The sequence below is a fragment of the Eschscholzia californica genome, unplaced genomic scaffold, assembly GCF_041429995.1.
Source record: "Eschscholzia californica isolate CP2 unplaced genomic scaffold, dmEscCali1.0.p SCAF_1, whole genome shotgun sequence".
Taxonomy (NCBI): domain Eukaryota; kingdom Viridiplantae; phylum Streptophyta; class Magnoliopsida; order Ranunculales; family Papaveraceae; genus Eschscholzia; species Eschscholzia californica.
Window position 1 is genome coordinate 4,924,118 of NW_028238198.1, and position 18,424 is coordinate 4,942,541.

At 36.5% G+C, this 18,424-nt stretch overlaps 3 protein-coding genes across 3 annotated transcripts; 2 read left to right on the top strand and 1 right to left on the bottom strand.

Annotated features, from left to right (window-relative positions):
• Positions 1 to 832: 832 nt before the first annotated feature.
• Positions 833 to 7,476, bottom strand: LOC147563477 (uncharacterized). The gene is made up of 4 exons (XM_086673419.1): positions 7,281 to 7,476; positions 6,470 to 6,763; positions 6,270 to 6,378; positions 833 to 937 (listed from the first exon to the last, which is right to left on the bottom strand). The coding sequence occupies exons 1-4, from the start codon at positions 7,474 to 7,476 to the stop codon at positions 856 to 858; spliced, it is 681 nt and encodes a 226-aa protein (XP_086529545.1). The 3' UTR covers positions 833 to 855.
• A 6,777-nt stretch (positions 7,477 to 14,253) lies between these two features.
• On the top strand, positions 14,254 to 15,216 carry LOC147563478 (chlorophyll a-b binding protein 16, chloroplastic). The gene has a single exon (XM_086638320.1). The coding sequence runs from the start codon at positions 14,324 to 14,326 to the stop codon at positions 15,122 to 15,124; it is 801 nt and encodes a 266-aa protein (XP_086494446.1). The 5' UTR covers positions 14,254 to 14,323; the 3' UTR covers positions 15,125 to 15,216.
• Positions 15,217 to 16,301: 1,085 nt separating this feature from the next.
• LOC147563479 (chlorophyll a-b binding protein 40, chloroplastic-like) lies at positions 16,302 to 17,861 on the top strand. The gene has a single exon (XM_086638329.1). It carries the CDS (start codon positions 16,911 to 16,913, stop codon positions 17,712 to 17,714), a length of 804 nt encoding a protein of 267 aa, XP_086494455.1. The 5' UTR covers positions 16,302 to 16,910; the 3' UTR covers positions 17,715 to 17,861.
• The last annotated feature ends 563 nt before the right edge of the window (positions 17,862 to 18,424 follow it).

Here is an 18,424-nt window from a genome sequence, read left to right on the forward strand (position 1 = left end):
CCCGGCTGGGGCTGGAGTTGCTCTAAAACCCATAAATCTGAAATTGAATTAAGGGTTATTCATATTTAGCCCTCCAAATGCGACTAATTCCTGCGTTAACTCCTACATTTGACTAGCTTCAATTTTCACCCCTCTTATTATTAAATATACTTGTCGGATTTCGCAGAACCAATTAAGAGTAATAAATAAGTTGTCTACCTAGAATTTTGGTCTACGATTATGGACATATTATCGATTTTTGTTTTAATGTTAAGTCTATGTTTCTCATTCTCTGATCGATTTTCTTTCTATTTTTATTTTTGTTTTTCCATCTTCTTTGCTTATCTCTCATCTACTCTCTTCCATAGAAGACCTTCACCAACGGAGGTCTTCCAAGAAAAATTATAGAAACACTCTAGTTTTGCAAATAACGACTTTGAGATATTTAAAGAAGAAAAACATTCCATAGTGATTTCTGTTGCATTTAAGTTTTTTGTTCGTACGCTAAAAGAGCCATCATCGGTAATGGTCCGTGTTTTCTATATAACAATCTTCATAATCATTACATGGTATTTAAATAACTCCTCTTACTTAAATAAAACAAGTTGGGGTTGCAACGAAACTTTGTCATTTTTCAAGTAGGCTTTCTTTCAATGTCAAAAGCATTATAATCCATAACAGCAGCATTTTACCATCATTTAGACATTGTTTTATAATGAAAAAATCACACAAGAAAAATAGTAATCAACGTGTTCGACAGTTCCATGGGCTAATTGCACCAATAAAAATTAAATTCATAATAATTAGTAAAGATGATAACAACATACAACATTGTTTAAGAAATTAAGCTGGTTTGAGAAAGAAAATGTTAAGTGATTAAAAGAGAGAAGATGAAATGGGGAAAATGGCTTCATCCTTTCTAGTTATCCTCAAGCGCTTCACAATGTCCAAAAACTCCCTGCATATATTATAAGAAGATTTGATCAACTACCATAGTTCCACAATTATTTCATTTAACAGGTTATTACTCATATAAATCATCTCGTTCGACATTAGAATAGCTCTTCCAAAAACTTATGTTCTTGTTCCGACGAGAGGAAAGGATTCTTCTGCCTTAGGATCATATTAAGCCTCGGTGGTGTACGAAATGGTCCGGCCCCTATGTTTACTTGGTATTTACTTTACAAGCCTCATAGTTTATTATTTGGGGTTGGTCTAAAATAGTTGATTTGATTTTCATTTTAAACCAAAATGATTTAGTACAAGAGTATTTAAAGAGTGATTACAACTAATTCTATAACAACTACCTAATTCTCTAACAAACTTAAAAACAGAAATGGTTACTCTCTCTAACTAACTATAACAAACTCAAGGTAGTTGGGTTAGGCTGAGTCGAGGGTGGATGAGAACCGGTCCAGCCATAACCAACTTAACCAATATTGAAGTAGTATGATTCAGTGTATAGGAGCCAAACAAGGAGCTGTCCATCCCAAATAAATTAAACCCAATTTGAATTATATTCTATCTCTATTACCCTCCCTCAAGCTAAGCAATTGGAAAGAGCTTAAGCTTGGTTCTAAGTTGAGTGAAAGGAGGTCCTGGAAGAGCTTTAGTAAGAATGTCTGATGGCTGATCCGAAGTGTGAACATATGAGAGCTGAATTCTTTTATTCACCACCAACTCTCGAATGAAATGGAAATCCAATGCAAGATGTTTTATCTTGGAGTGGAAAACAGGATTTGATGCTAAGGCCAAGGCTGAAACATTGTCACACCATAGAGTTGGTGGGATAGAGATAAAGCAATGCAAATCCTTTAGAAGAGAACAAACCCATAGGACTTCAGCTGCAGTGTGAGCAAGAGATCGATACTCTGCCTCTGTAGAAGACCTAGATACAGTGGGCTGCTTTTTGGCTGACCAAGAGATGGGATTATCACCCAAATATATAATGAAACCAGATGTAGATCGACTATCACAAACACTGCCAGCCCAATCTGCATCTGCAAATCCTTGTATTCCTAATGATTTGCTTTTAGTAAAATGAATCCCATGAGTGATGGTTCCCTTTAGATATCTCAAAATTCTTTTCACAGCTGACAAATGAGAAGTTCTTGGTTGACTCATAAACTGACAAACAAGATTAACTGAGTAACTCAAATCAGGCCTTGTCCAAGTAAGATACTGTAAGGCCCCTACTAAACTTCTATAATAGGTAGGATCAGTAAGAAGCTCACCATCACTTGGATTTAGTTTTGTTCTGTGAGGAAGTGGAGTAGAACAAGGTCTTGCATCAGCCATTTGTGCCTTTTGGAGCAAATCCAAGGCATATTTAGTTTGAGAAAGATGAAGGCCAGACTCATCTCTCTTAGCTTCCATTCCTAAGAAATAATGAAGAGGACCTAAGTCCTTCATAGCAAATTGTGAACTTAGAGTTTTGATTAGGGACTCACAAGCTGAGGTAGAGTTGCCAGTGACCAATATATCATCTACATATACTAACACATACAGAAGAACCCCATTGTCTGAGAAAACAAAAAGAGATGTGTCTGAGGATGATTTTTGAAAGCCTATGGCTAGCAATGAATCCACTAATTCTTCATACCAAGCTCTTGGAGCTTGTTTCAAACCATAAAGTGATTTATGAAGCTTACAAACATAATTTGGATAGCTAGGGTCTTGAAAACCAGGAGGTTGGGTCATATAGACCTCTTCTTTGAGATGACCATGAAGGAAAGCATTACTAACATCAAGTTGTTTAACTAACCAATCATTGTGAACAGCAAGAGAGAGAAGAACTCTAATTGTGGTTGGTTTAGCCACAGGACTAAATGTCTCTGAATAATCAATTCCTTCTCTTTGATGAAAGCCCTTGGCCACTAACCTGGCTTTATACCTTTCAACACTACCATCAGGCTTCTGTTTCAACTTAAAAACCCACTTGCAACCTACTAAATTTTGATTAGGGGAGGGAGGAACAAGAGACCATGTGTTTAACTCCTGTAAAGCCTTAAATTCTGTACTCATAGCCTCTCTCCATTGAGGACTCTTGTTAGCTTGTGTAAAACAAGTTGGTGTTGGGGGTAAAGCTATATTAGCTAATGTAGGAGATATAGGATGTTTGGTTGAGAATGCCTTTGGCTTAAAAACTCCAGACTTGGCTCTTGTCTGCATTGGGTGAGTTGACTGAATTGGTTGAATTGGTGGTGGTGGTTCATGATTTGGTGGTTGGGTAAGTACTGGAGGCTGAACCACAGGTGATGGAGGTTCCTGTATATGTGGTGGAGTTTCATGGATAGGTGACTGAGGTTCATGAATAGGAGATAAGGGTGGAGTGTGAACTTCATGTGCAGGAAGAGGTGATTGAGGCTCCTCATGAACAGGAGTTCCAAGTAGAGTTTGTTCAGGGGGTATGCTAGGCTGATCAATAGATGGTGAAATAGGAACTATACCTTGAGAACCAACGGATGAATTATTAGAAACATCAATGTTAGAATACTTGGTAGAAGATAAAGGAAAGCAATCTTCATTAAAAACCACATGTCTCGAAATATAAACTCGACCATTTGTTGGGTCTAAGCACTTATACCCCTTTTGGTCAGTAGCATAACCTATAAAGATACACTCCTTACTCCTTGGTGCAAGCTTATCTTGTGCATATGGTCGCAACCAAGGATAGCAGGCACAACCATAAACCCTGAGGAAGTCATAATCAGGAGTGCAAAAGAACAGTTTCTCTAAAGGAGACACATTCTGGAGAGAAATTAGAGGAAGCCTATTAATGAGATAATTGGCTGAATTGAGAGCTTCAAGCCAATAGGAGCTAGGAAGTGAGGACTGAACTAATAAAGTTCTTGTGATATCAAGTAGATGCTTGTGTTTAGACTCAGCTACTCCATTTTGTTCTGGAGTATGGGGACAAGTCATTTGATGAGTAATACCTTTGCCTTGAAGGAACAACTTAAGAGAAGTAGCAATAAACTCTCCCCCTCCATCTGTCCTAATGGTGTTAACCTTGTGACCCAACTGATTTTCAATAGCAGTGACAAAGGATATAAAAGCTGAAGCAAAATGTGATTTATTTGATAAAGGTAATATCCAACAATACTTAGAGTAGTCATCTATCACATTAGCATAGTACTTATAGCCACTAACTGAAACACTAGGAGCAGGACCCCATAGGTCTATATGCAACAAATGTAAAGGAGAAGATGCTACATTATTAGAAGGTTGAAAAGAAAGTTTCTTGCTCCTCCCTAATTGACAGTCTGAGCAGAAGATTGGTTTGAGAACAGCATCAGTAAAGAGGTGCTTCAACTTTTGCAGAGATTGAAATGAAGGATGGCCCAGCCTTTTGTGCCAAATAGCAGGAGAAGTAGGCCTTGTTAGCAAAGCTTTTATTTGAGGTTTAGAAGAGAGACCAGCACCAAGCATTATTGGGTATAGACCACCTTTAGCTGGCCCTTGGAAAAGAGTCTGGTTCGAGATTAGATCCTTCACAGAATATTGAACATGATCAAATGTCAAAGAACAATTGTTATCTCTTGTGAATTTGTTCACAGATAACAAATTGTGTGTAGCTTGAGGGACAACCAACACATTCTTAAGAGAGAAAGTATGATCTTTATGCTGAAATATAGAATTACCAGTTTGAGCAATAGACATACCTTGACCATTAGCTGTGGTGACTACCTCTTTGCCTTTATAGGTGGAAGAAGAAGCTATATTAGAAGCATCTGGAGTTATATGGTGTGATGCTCCAGTATCTGCATACCAAGGGTTTTCTCCCAAAATGTTTGTTGTAGCAAGCATAGCTGCCAAATTATTTGGCGGATTTCGACCTTGATAAGAGAAATTCATGCGATGATAGCACTCAACAGCAGTATGCCCTACTTTATGACAAATTTGACATATAGGCTTGTCACCATTATTTGTTCTTGAAGCTTGTTGAGAGAAATTCTTTGCTTGAGAAGTACTGTTACTAGAACTCTTGCCTTGAAAAGAATTATTGCTATAATTCCTTGTATTTTTAAATCGATTAGGATATGAATTAGAAGGATTACCAGTACTGAACCTTGGTTGATTTGGTCGAACTTGAGGATTAGTGAATAAGACTTGATTCACATTAAGCATAGACCTCTTTTGTTTCTCAAAGATAGTGATTTCTTCACTTATAAGCAGATTTTGCAATTCAGACACAGAAACAGGAGGTTTTCTTAACCTAATGGCTGCTGAAAAAGAGTCATATTCAGATGGAAGAGCTCTCAAAATACTTACGACTAACTCAGCATTAGAAGCTGGACTACCAGCAGCAGCAAGAGAGTCTGATATCTTCTTTACTTTGGTGAGAAATTCAGGCATTTTCTCTGAATCTTTCTTCAAATCACGAAGGTTTTCTTGAAGCTGAAAGATATGAGAAGTGGAGGCTGAAGCAAAAGAATCCTCAAGATTCTTCCAAAGCTCTTGAGAAGACGAGTTTCCTACCACATAAGGAATCACTGAATCTGATAAAGTTGAATTTATCCATATCAATAAAGTTTGATCTTCTTCTAACCATTCAAGATATTCAGGAGTGATTTCTTTTGATTCAGGATTCAGAAATTGAGTAGGTTGAGGACGAGTTCCATCTATGAGGTCGAGTACTTTGTATTTCTTAAGTATAGGAAGAAAGAGTGATTTCCAAGCCAAATAGTTATCGCTTTGAAGTTTAATTGGGATTACATTTCCCATTGAATTGATAGACAAAGATGTGATTTTAGGGTTTTCCATAGTTGAATTAGAAGATAGAAGTCAGATGATGAAGAAGAAGAAGTAATTGATGAAGAACCAGATGAAGACGACGAAGAAGATGAAGATCTAGAGAGAGAAAGTGAGAAAGGGGATTTTCAGAGAACGAGCGCAATTGGCTCTGATACCATAGTTGATTTGATTTTCATTTTAAACCAAAATGATTTAGTACAAGAGTATTTAAAGAGTGATTACAACTAATTCTATAACAACTACCTAATTCTCTAACAAACTTAAAAACAGAAATGGTTACTCTCTCTAACTAACTATAACAAACTCAAGGTAGTTGGGTTAGGCTGAGTCGAGGGTGGATGAGAACCGGTCCAGCCATAACCAACTTAACCAATATTGAAGTAGTATGATTCAGTGTATAGGAGCCAAACAAGGAGCTGTCCATCCCAAATAAATTAAACCCAATTTGAATTATATTCTATCTCTATTATAAAACACCACAACGAGACGGAGAAGAGAGACTTATCAGTTACCATCAAAGATAAGAAACTTACTTCCATGGTACATCACCAACAACTCTCCAATGCTCATTTAAGTCTTTATAAAACAACGAAAACTCTGATTCATTATCGAATAATCGTAATCCAGAAATACAGTGTCTACCTGAAACATTTCAAAATTGATTATCAATTTCATTTGAAGATTCTTTAGTGTGATCAAATTTTAATAAATTCAATGTAATAAGAATACTTACCGAACATTTCTTCGAGTTGAAAAGCAAGGCTACCATAATTAGCATGTTCAAATATGCATACTTTACGACCAATAATAACACCTTCCATGTTAACTTTGACATGAGTCCATCTCTTTTTACTCTCAACTCCTTCCGAATCTTCGTTGTGATCTTCCTGCTTTTCTATCATCATTGTCTTGTATACTTTTGAACTTGAGCTTTTCATGTACTTATTAGGGTAGTTTTGGTCTTGTTGGTTGTGGTTTTGATGTGTCCAACTTGTGATTAGTTCACCATACTCTGATTGATTTCCGACTGAAGGACAATGTGTGCATTGAAAAATGCTCAAAATTAGAGGGACTTTGAGAACAAAAAAAATGTATAGAATTATTTCAAAACGATCTACTTATCTAGAAACGTAGTACTATTACCAACAAAGAGGAGTTGAGCCAATCAAACCCAACTAGGTATTGGTATGAGAGGTGGAGGGTTCAACCTCATCTCTCCCAAATGCACCTCTTTAAAACCAAAACTCATTTTCGTAGAATGGGTCGTTCGGTCTATATCAATTTTTCGAAAAAGCCATTTTCTTGATCTTGGACATGACATTGGAACTAGGTGATTTGACTAGAAGACTCATACCAAACCCCTTGAGAGTCGAGAAGGCCATCGCATTAACCACTTAGGCATGAAAGTTGTCATTCGTGGTCACCTATGACTTATATCTTCATCTCTTTTTATATTATAAACAAATTCGTAAATCCTAAATCAAAATAAAGAAATAGGGATGATAAACAACTATATATATATATATCATTTAATAAACACATACAATGTTGTGAAGATGGATGATGATAAGCTTGAACCGGTTGAAGAGAAGTTCCAAGACTCAAACCCAAATCAATAATAATATTATCTTCATTATCTCTTCTCATCAAATCAAGGTAAGAAGCAGTAGTAGTGGTACTATTTGGTGAAGCTGCTAATAGAAACGATTCGGGTACTTTCATTATACTATTCGAATCCATTGGCATAAAGAAATAGAAATAAAAAAACAGAATGTGAACTAAGAATTTGTGAAAATATAAATCTGTTGGGATCTAATAACTTGATCAAACCTGAAGAATGTTATATAAAAAAAACTTGAAAATTAAGTAGATAAGAGAAGTGGGTAGGAAAAGTGATGAGTGAAGGAGACAAGAAAGACATTAAAACAGTCTTCTCCCATAACCAATAACTCATGAGATGATATTTTATCTTCTTCTGCTAAATTAAGAACATGATAAGTACAACAATGTACATGACATGATGAATTTATAATATCAAATTAAATTAAAAGATCTTAGGGATGGTCAATTTGATCTTGTCCCCTAAGAAAAAGTCATTTTGGATATTGCAACCCAACATATCAACAGAGTTTCTGTCACTTTTTTGGTTCATAAAGATGCAAGCACCAAAATTATTTCATCACTTAATGGAGAAAGAGAACATTTTGTATGTACTCCGTTTGTACATACATGCCTCTCAGAGTCTCACATGAGAGGTTTGCCCTTCGGGAGCCCGTGGGTTGAGAATGTGGGCTATTTGTCACAACCCTCTCGTCTGACAGGATTCAGCTAGGGTTCTATACTTGTATGTACAAATGGGCTTATACCCTCTTTGCAAAAGAACTCCTTAATGTAATAAATGCATCCGTCGATAGTCTTTAAATGTTTTCACAGCCTTATGTGGCACGACGGAGATTATTGAGTCATGGAGCTATAAAGTCACTATCTATATATGCGCAGACATTGTCAAGTCAGATATTTTATTTAGGACAATGTTATTTGATGACATAGTTTTAACAAAACTTTAGAATGAGAAGGGTTTAGATAAATAGATAGGAGTTAGGGGAGAAATTTAAGTGAGTTTTAAAGACCATAGAGACTTGGAGAGTGGGTTTGAGAGAGATTAAAACAAATGGAATTTTTTTATAAAACACAACTTTCTTCGTACACATGTAGGGATGTACCTACCATTACCAATTTGTCGTAACGAAATTTTAAAGCTTCAGTGTCTTTTTTTTTTTTTTATTCAGCGTGCCTCGAATCCTTGACCTCTAAGGTGAAAGACTATACCTCCTAAGCTTCAGTGTCGATCTCTTTATTTAGGAGACATAGTCCAAGCTTCATCCAAATATCATGTGGTAGAGCATAGCTGATGTAGATTGTTGCGGAAGCGTAATAACATTGGAATCCATTACTAAAACTAAAGAAGAAACAAGAAATAACTAACGATAAATTAAAATAACTGTAAAGAAAGAAGATGCAATCAAGGGGTTTGTTTATAATTCAATTCAATGTCTTACAAGATAAACTGGACTTCTCTGATATAGAGATTTATGCTATCCTAATTAGACTCAAAGTGGAAAATAAGATAACTACTAATATTGCTTTCCTTGATTGCTAATATTCCTAAACATGGAAACCCTAAATAATAAATAGGAAACTTATAATAATATAACTTCTAGGCCGTTGGGCCTATAGTCGGATCAGCCGTGAGGCCCATAGGTGGATGGCCGCCATCAATAGGCTTCGCCCACCAATATACATATGTTAATTTAATTCTCCTAATGTCTAGTGATAAAGGAATTATCACTCACACAAAGAATACTCAAAATTCTAAAGCATGAGATCCACATATTAAACCCCTGATGTTTCATGAAATAGATAAAGAAAAACAAGTAAAGAGAAGAGAAGAGAAATAATAAATACCTAAATATTCGTTAAGCAAGTCTACGCCAGATTTAAACATAGACGAAAGATGGTTTAGTGGTTTTTTTTTTTTGAAACCATATTTCATTCATCAGTGATTCAATCACAAGTTACATGGAAGATAATTGTTATTTCTTTGAGAACTCCATGAGAGTTACATACCTTTAAATGTAAAGTGCCTCGTGAAGGGAAAGAAATTGACTAGACATAAACATCTTCTACCACCAAATGAATGTCCTAAGCTAAATGGATCTTTTGGACCAGATGAGGGTCAATTGGATGCCTTTTTGATGAGACATTCAGGTCATGGGTATTGAAGCCAAATGAAATTAGAACTTACCGGTGGCCGCTTTAGTGTCACGCGTGAAGCCAAACCAACGAATGGCGGTTTGGTTAAATTATGGGCTGAAGTCGAGCCAATCAAGTCATCGACCGATTTCATTCGATTCGGTTCGGTTTGACTCAACTAAGTTTGGCTTTATCAGCCGGACCGAACTCGATTAACCAAATCGAGAAAAAAATTAGACTTATATTGATTTGGATGCTTAAACAAAAATCTATTTCTTACTTTATGATAATGATGATTATTTTATAGTATTATTATATTATATAATGTATATGTATATATAATCATATACATTAATTATACACTAGTAATAGCCCGTGCCTACGGCACTGTAAATATCAGTGCAACCCCGAAAAACATGAACACCATCTAATTCTCTTAAAACACTATCATTTTTGGATAACATGAAATTATTAATAAACCATGTAATTTCTTTGAACACTACTGTTTCTCGAACAACATGAAATTATTAATCAGTTCTACAAACATGGAAATGAGTAGACTTTTTTTAACAGTAAAAATGAGTAGATGAAAATTAGTTCTGATTTTAATTCCCCCAAACATAAAGTTTTTGTCGAAACCTGTTAGTGTGAGAGACTATCAATTCTTGAAGGAAAGAAGAAAATCATAATTGTTTGTAAATTCTACCACAAGAAATTTTAGATTTGCAAACCTACAAAGAAAGTGAAGGGGAAGAGATGAGCTTCAGTTGTTGTTTAATATTTGAAGAAAATCACATAAAAAGAGGTAGTGATATAGTGAATAACCAGCTTTAGTTATTTTTACAAGATTCTACTTAACCATATCTGTTCTTCTGTGAACAGAACGAATAATTACTAATTATACTTTTATATTTTAATTTTTTTTTTTCTGTTCAAATGCTTTAAATTTATAACTTAATGACGTAGTATTCAACAGAACAAATAGTTTTTATTTGCTCCAGGTTGATCTGTTTTCCTCAAAATGCCAGCCACGATGGGTTTCGAAGAAGTTGCCCCTTCGTGGCCAATGTCCTGTTGCTTAAAATATGACTTCTTTCCACCAAAACTGTACACAAAAAATTCCAAATGGCTTCAACAAAAAATAACAAGAAACATAACTATTGATTTCTGACTTAACATGTTTCAAACTCGATCAGCGGAGGGAAGAAATCAAATATATCTCAAAAGCACATAAATAATATAGACGTCTTATATATTGGCTTCCAATAGTACATGCACCGTTGTACTTATTACTAGAATATACGTTAACTAAGACATTTTTCCCAAACACTTTTGCTCATGCATCTCAACTTCCACACTCACTGCACTTAAAGTTACTAAATAAACCAATACTCAATAATCAAAAGATTTAGATATTTATTGAAGTTTGGATAGTACTAAAACAATGAAAGGTTTTTATACTTCATTATAAAGAGATATACAAAGATATTGATTAGTGCATCCTATACTACGTTAAATATGAAACTAAGTCTGTATTTGATAGTAAGTTAGGGGAAGGAAAAATAATAGAGTAAAATTTTCTTCGAGAGTTTTTTCACAAAGAAACATTTTCTCTATAATATTTTCTAATGTTTGATTCGCTAAGGAAAATTATATCAAATAAACCTAATCGTGAGTCCTCAAGTACATCGATTATAGGTATAGTTTCCAGTTATGTTGTCATCAAAGACATATTTGGTTAGAATTATTTGGAAAGCCCATCAACTAAATCAAGATCAATTTTGGAATATTAGGTTATTTCTTTCGTGCAGTCTGTGTTGCTATTGTTCTTTCTCTACCCTTTCTTCTTTTTTGAATCAAAACACTAAAAGAAGTGTACGAGAAGCCCCGAACACAATTACATCTACCTTAATCTAATTTAGAAGTGTGCGAGAAGCACCGAACACAATTAGAAGCGCGCAAGAAAAGGGAGGAGAGAGATAGAGGTATGCCGAGAGGAGGTCTGAAGTTGGGACTGAGTATTTTCAACACATACAATCTTTGTTGTTTCGGAAATCCAACGGTGGGATCTTCTCCGATTGAGTTGAAATTTTGCAGAGGTATTCCTAACTTGTTTATCTAGTAATTTGGACAACGAGATCGATATTAGGTGTCGGAAATACTAGTGAATTTAAGGTCATCTGGACTGCTTATTTCTGGATTGCTTTGCTCTTTTTGTGAGGTTTTCTTCCTGTTTGAGATTGATTCCTTTTGGAGTCTAGTATCGAGTTTTGTTCTAATTGAACAAGGAGGACGTAGTAGCGGATTTGGAGTGAGACTACTCCATATGAGATGTAAAAACCATGGGACAAGTAGTCCAATCCAAATCCATTGTAATAAGTAATTGAGTTACAAATTACGTCCTCCTTGTCCGACAGAACAAATATCCAGACTCAAACTTTAAAAGAATCAATCTCAAACACAAAAAAATCTCACAAAAAAAGAGTAAACTAACTCAGAAATATACAGTCTAAAACAACCCCAGAGTCACTATGATTCTGACCACCAATTACCAATCCAGCCGTACAAATACTAGATAAACAAGTCAGAAATACCTCTGCAAAATTTCAGCTTAATCTGAGAAGATCTAATCGTTGGATATTTCGAACACCAAAGACTACGCGTGCTGAAAATACTCAGTCATTCTTCCTAACATATATACCTCTTTCACTCTCTTCTTTTGTGCGCTTCTAATTGTGTTGTATATCCTAATAAGATTAATGATAATATTTATAGACTTCCCCTTAACCCTGATATCACCGACCCATGGAAACTCGACTTGGACCCGAATTAAGTTTACAAGACCAAACCTAACTAGGTTTCCCAAACAAATATGACAATGCATGAAGTCACAAAGTATTTTAAGGTCGCGACTTTGGAGAATAAACAAAAGTCTCCAGGGTATAAAGACTAAGTCAATCAAGATTGGTTTTGGAGGCATATTTATTATTCAACCCACAAACTCACTTGATTGAACTTTGCCCCCTAATCTTCATCGTCTCTCTTGACCTTTCTATCGCACAATCTATCTCTCTCGGCCTCGTGACCAGATTAAACGTTTTTCCTTGAATTGCTAAAATTAGACTACCCAAATACTCACTCCTGAAGTGTGTTTTGGCGCTTTGATCCATGGAGTTCATCTTCATTACCTGCAGGCCTTTTCTTTACCATCAAACCAACTCAAACACCCTAAATTTCTAATACCATAATTTAGAACCTAAGCAACAAAAAAAAACTTATAACTGTTTTTTTGTCAACAAAAAGCTATGTCCATCAGCAATTTCAAAGAGACTTCATCCCAAATGGTAAAATTCATTCTCAGTCACACAACACTAAAAAGAAACTATTTAGGGTTACTTCTGAAATAGCCCCCAACTTTATGACCAGTCCTGCCTAGCCTCCTACTGTATCAAAAATACCCAGATGACCCCATTTTTCAGTTACCGTTAACTAGTCAGCACTTATCTCTCCTACATCTCATCCCCTCTCTCTGCCACCTCATCGTCTTCACTGGTGAAAGTCGTCGGCCGACCAATTTTCTGGCCGGCGACCTTCAAACATTAAAAAAAACATTTTTTTTTCCTTTTTCTCTCTTACTCTAATTTTTTCCTTCTCCTATCTCTCTCTTTTGATCTGATTCATCGTGAACTAGATCTAGGACTATTTATTCTTAGTTTGAATGTTCAAAACGGGGGAAATTAGGGTTTTCAAATAAAGTGGGTTATTCAATAATAGAGGTAAGCTTTATGATAAAACACAACTAAGGAAAATATTGCTTAAAACAAACAAACAAATTTAATGGGAAAGAGAAATAGTAAAGGAGAGAGAAAGAGAGGTGGAGAGAGAGATAGATTTAGTAAAGAGAGAGAGAGAGAGGGAGAGAGAGAGAGAGAGATGCCGATACAGATAGAATTTGGGGATAAAGAGAAATCGGGAGAAAAAGTAGCAGTGGGAGAGGAGCAGCAAATCGAGATGGAGAATGGCATGAGAGAGGGGAAGAGACAGAACGTGCAAGAGAGATAGAGAGAAGAGGATAGGAGAGGAAAGAGAAGAGGTGACAATAAAGGTAGCAATAGTGGTTGGTGTGAGAATGGTGAAGATGAAGATTATGGGGCAAAGCTCATCCAAGTGAACTTTTGGGTCGAATAATAAAATATATCTCCTAAGTCAACTTTGATTGACTTTCTTTATTTCTCGAAAACTTTTGAGAAATTTTATTCATCCCTCCATTTTGGTCCCTCCTCTAGCCCTCCACCGGTGTGGCAACATATCACTTGAGTGTGGAGTAATTAGAGAGAGAATGGTGAGAAATATATTCCCGTGATAAGTCGTGACATCAGCGAAGAGTTAGGGAAGGGACAAAAATGAAGGGATGAATAGAATTTTTGAAAACTTTTCTCTACCCCCCAAGTCCGGGCCAAGTTTAAAGGGGCTTCTCAATTTTTATGCTCTTATTAGACATAACGAAATCTTTGCAAATCATGTATATACCTGACCAAGTACTCGTGGCCTATGTGAATTGGATGACTGAGGGCCCAATTCCAGATTTTTGATAAGTAGGTATCCAAATGGATAGATGCTTTAGTCAGGAGATATGCAATGGAGATTTTTTTAATAAGGTCATGACTGCCAAGTGGACAAAGAAAAATCAAGCATTCAACCAATCACAAGGCAGAATTAGATCTCATTATCCAAATAATGTCTTCTATTTATACATCCAACCTCAAGAACCACAAACATCATCTCTTACTATTTGAATTTACTTCAAAAAATCCCATTCACTAGTTTGGTTTCAATGGCAGCTTCTACAATGGCTCTCTCCTCTTCACTAGTTGGAAAGGCTGTGAAGCTTGTTCCTTCCACCTCTGAGGTTTTCGGCGATGGTAGGATCACAATGAGAAAAACTGCAGCTAAACCTAAACAAGTTTCATCCGGTAGTCCATGGTACGGACCTGACCGTGTTAAGTACTTGGGACCTTTCTCTGGTGAAGCTCCATCCTACCTTACCGGTGAATTCCCCGGTGACTATGGGTGGGACACTGCTGGTCTCTCAGCTGACCCTGAAACTTTTGCTAAGAACCGTGAGCTCGAAGTTATTCACAGCAGATGGGCCATGTTGGGAGCTCTAGGATGTGTTTTCCCTGAACTGCTATCTCGCAATGGTGTTAAATTCGGTGAAGCCGTTTGGTTCAAGGCTGGTTCACAAATTTTCAGTGAGGGTGGTTTGGACTACTTGGGAAACCCAAGCTTAGTTCATGCTCAGAGCATCCTTGCTATTTGGGCCACCCAAGTTATCTTGATGGGTGCCGTTGAAGGTTACCGTATTGCTGGTGGTCCACTAGGTGAGGTTGTAGACCCACTTTACCCAGGTGGGAGTTTCGACCCATTAGGTCTTGCCGATGACCCCGAAGCTTTCGCAGAATTGAAGGTGAAAGAGCTTAAGAACGGTAGATTAGCGATGTTTTCTATGTTTGGGTTCTTTGTTCAAGCAATTGTCACCGGTAAGGGACCATTGGAGAACTTGGCTGACCACCTTGGTGACCCTGTCAACAACAATGCTTGGTCTTACGCAACCAACTTTGTCCCTGGAAAATGATCAAATCGATCCATTTTGTTTAGTTGTAGTATGTTTATGGTTGAGCTGTAAAATGTAAATTAAGCTTGCAGTGAATCTTATTATTCCAATCACTTTAGTACTAAGTTATTTATGCAAAAGTAGGAGAAAGTTTTATGTCTGAACAAATCTATCATGAGTTGAAGATAACTTATATGATGCTCTATACAGCGAGAGGAGTCCTATTAAAAAAAAAAATTAACTCAATTGCTAGAGCTTAGGTTTACAAATTAGGGTTAACAATATGTCAGACACCTGCATAGCAACTAAGAATTGTAAGCAAGTTGAAGAGAACACTTCTCACATTCTTCTTACTTGTAGTTTTTCCTTAAAATTATGGTCTTATTTCAGCTAGGCTACAATTTCCCCACCCAATGCTACATTCTCTAGGTACTTCCTTCAGATTATGGAAGTATGAGAAGTCCGATACCTTGAAAGGATTTATGAACAAATAACACTTTTTGCCATTTGATGGAAAGTTTGGGTATAAGAATGATAAATTGTTTAGAGATGTTGAACGCAGTCCAAGAAGATTCGTCATGTCAGTGTAGGTTGTGATTTATAGTTAGGGTATGCCCACTAAATCTTTCGAAAATATTCCCTTATTTATTTTGTTGAATAATTGGAAGAACATTGTGCCTTACATAGTTTTCTCTCTATCCCGGATGATGTATTCCTGTTGTGCTTTACATAGTTTTTCCTCTGCACCCGGATGATAGTATAAGTTAATTTCCAAAAGAAGAAAAGTAGTATAAGTTGGGTTCGGATCCTTTTTAAGGTTTGCTGCATTAGCATTCTTCGAAGTATAAACTCTAGAAAAAAAAGAATAATATTGACCAAATGCAATTTCCTTACACATATGTGAACATAATGGCACGGGTGATGAAATAGTCTGGCTAGATGCCTAGATGAATCCACAAGCGTCAACAAAACTAGTCGTAAAGCACAAAAGCAAATTGCTCTTTCAACAAATTATCAAACTTGTTACCAAAATGTGTTTTATTTACTTGGAGACTTGCAAATAACCTACTAATTTCGTTGTACCCAAAAAGTTCAGAGTATTAGATCTGAATTATTTTATTATCATTTGATAGAACATAAGATCTGTATGTTAGAAAAAAAAATAGTATACATTGTTTGGTGTACGGATGGTCGGGTGGACAAGTAGTTCCACACTTGCCTAGTGTTAGGAGGTATGCTTCCAAAGTCTGAATGACATGTTCAAAGGATAGCTCCCGGATTCCATGATAGTTGCTGGATCGACCTAAGGGTCCGTGACAATGGAGAATTGGTTTTTATTTGGATTTCTAGCTCCAAATAATTTCATGCCTGAGCCTTTCTATCTCTGGATTTCATTCGTTTTACATCTCAACTGCTTTATTGTAATTTATGGGTAAAAAATAATTTTAGTGGATCACAAAGAAGAAATGAAATGGAAATTGTATATCAGACAAAATGATAGCTTTCAAGTAGGTGGCATGAATATTGTGTGGCTGAGGATCCACCTCTAGATTTTCGACAAATGGGTATCTAAATTCCAGATTGAAAGATTATTGATAAGGGGTAACCCAATAGAGATCTTCTATTGATGTTCATATTCTGCCCAGTGGACAAACAAAAATCAAGCATTCAACCAATCACAAAGGCAGAATTAGATCTTATATCCAAATAATGTCTTCTATTTATACATCCAATATCAAGAACCACAAACATCATCTCTTAATATTTGTATTTACTTCAACAAATCTCATTCACTAGCTAGGTTTCAATGGCAGCTTCTACAATGGCTCTCTCATCCTCTTCACTAGTTGGAAAGGCTGTGAAGCTTGTTCCTTCCACCTCTGAGGTTTTCGGCGAGGGAAGGATCACAATGAGAAAAACTGCAGCTAAAACAAAACAAGTTTCATCTGGTAGTCCATGGTATGGACCTGACCGTGTTAAGTACTTGGGACCTTTCTCTGGTGAAGCTCCATCATACCTTACCGGTGAATTTCCTGGTGACTATGGGTGGGACACTGCTGGTCTCTCAGCTGACCCTGAAACTTTCGCTAAAAACCGTGAGCTTGAGGTTATTCACAGCAGATGGGCTATGTTGGGAGCTCTAGGATGTGTTTTCCCTGAACTTCTATCACGCAATGGTGTTAAATTCGGAGAAGCCGTTTGGTTCAAGGCTGGTTCACAAATTTTCAGTGAGGGTGGATTGGACTATTTGGGCAACCCAAGCTTAGTTCATGCTCAAAGCATCCTTGCTATTTGGGCCACCCAAGTTATTTTGATGGGTGCAGTTGAAGGTTACCGTATTGCTGGTGGTCCACTAGGTGAGGTTGTAGATCCACTTTACCCAGGTGGGAGTTTCGACCCATTAGGGCTAGCCGACGACCCTGAAGCTTTCGCAGAATTGAAGGTGAAAGAGCTTAAGAACGGTAGATTAGCTATGTTTTCTATGTTTGGATTCTTTGTTCAAGCAATTGTCACCGGTAAGGGACCATTGGAGAACTTGGCCGACCACCTTGGTGACCCTGTCAACAACAACGCTTGGTCTTACGCAACCAACTTTGTCCCCGGAAAGTAATCAAATAATCCATTTTGTTTAGTTTCAGAATTTATTATGCTTGAACTGTAAAATGTAAATTAAGCTTGCAGTTATCTTGTTATTCGAAATCAGTTTAGTACTAAGCTATTTATGTGAAGTAAAAAAATTGATGTCTGAAAAAAAAAATCTATCATGAGTTGAAGATAGTCTTATTAACCTACAAATAACCTGATTATTTTCATAGTATGATGCTTTATATGGTGAGAGGAGTCCCATTAAAAAGATTAAATTGAATTGGTGGAGCTTAGGTTTAGGATTTTGGGTTTCGGCTTGTCAACAGACACCTGCATAGCAACTAAGAATAGTAAGAAACTAAAGCTAAAGAGAGCGTTTCTCACATTCTTCGTACTTGTAGATTTTTTCTGAAGTAGTGGTCTTATTTCAACCAGCCTACTAATTTTCCCTACTGATATAGAAAGATATTACGTTTATCTTTGGCTGGCCTTGGAAATGGAGGTTCTTATCACCTACCCCGTGCTCTACTTTTTCTAGATATTTTCTTTAGTTTATGGAAGTGTGAGAAGTCCCATACCCGGAAAGGTTTATGAACAAATGACATCTTTTTTCAATGGTGGTAAGATTGGATCAACAGGAATAATCAATTATCTTGAGATGTTAAACGTAGTTCGAGTAGATTCATCATATCGACCGGTCAAGACTCTGATTTATAGTTAGGGTATGCCGACTAA

Excerpts from the sequence above, each read along its gene's own strand:
- LOC147563477 (XM_086673419.1), bottom strand. The coding sequence starts at position 7,476 with ATGGATTCGAATAGTATAATGAAAGTACCCGAATCGTTTCTATTAGCA. Across the intron at positions 6,379-6,469 it reads TCAACTCGAAGAAATGTTCG|GTAGACACTGTATTTCTGGA; the intron begins GTAAGTATTCTT and ends GAAATGTTTCAG. Across the intron at positions 938-6,269 it reads GTTGGTGATGTACCATGGAA|GGAGTTTTTGGACATTGTGA; the intron begins GTAAGTTTCTTA and ends TAATATATGCAG.
- LOC147563478 (XM_086638320.1), top strand. The coding sequence starts at position 14,324 with ATGGCAGCTTCTACAATGGCTCTCTCCTCTTCACTAGTTGGAAAGGCT.
- LOC147563479 (XM_086638329.1), top strand. The coding sequence starts at position 16,911 with ATGGCAGCTTCTACAATGGCTCTCTCATCCTCTTCACTAGTTGGAAAG.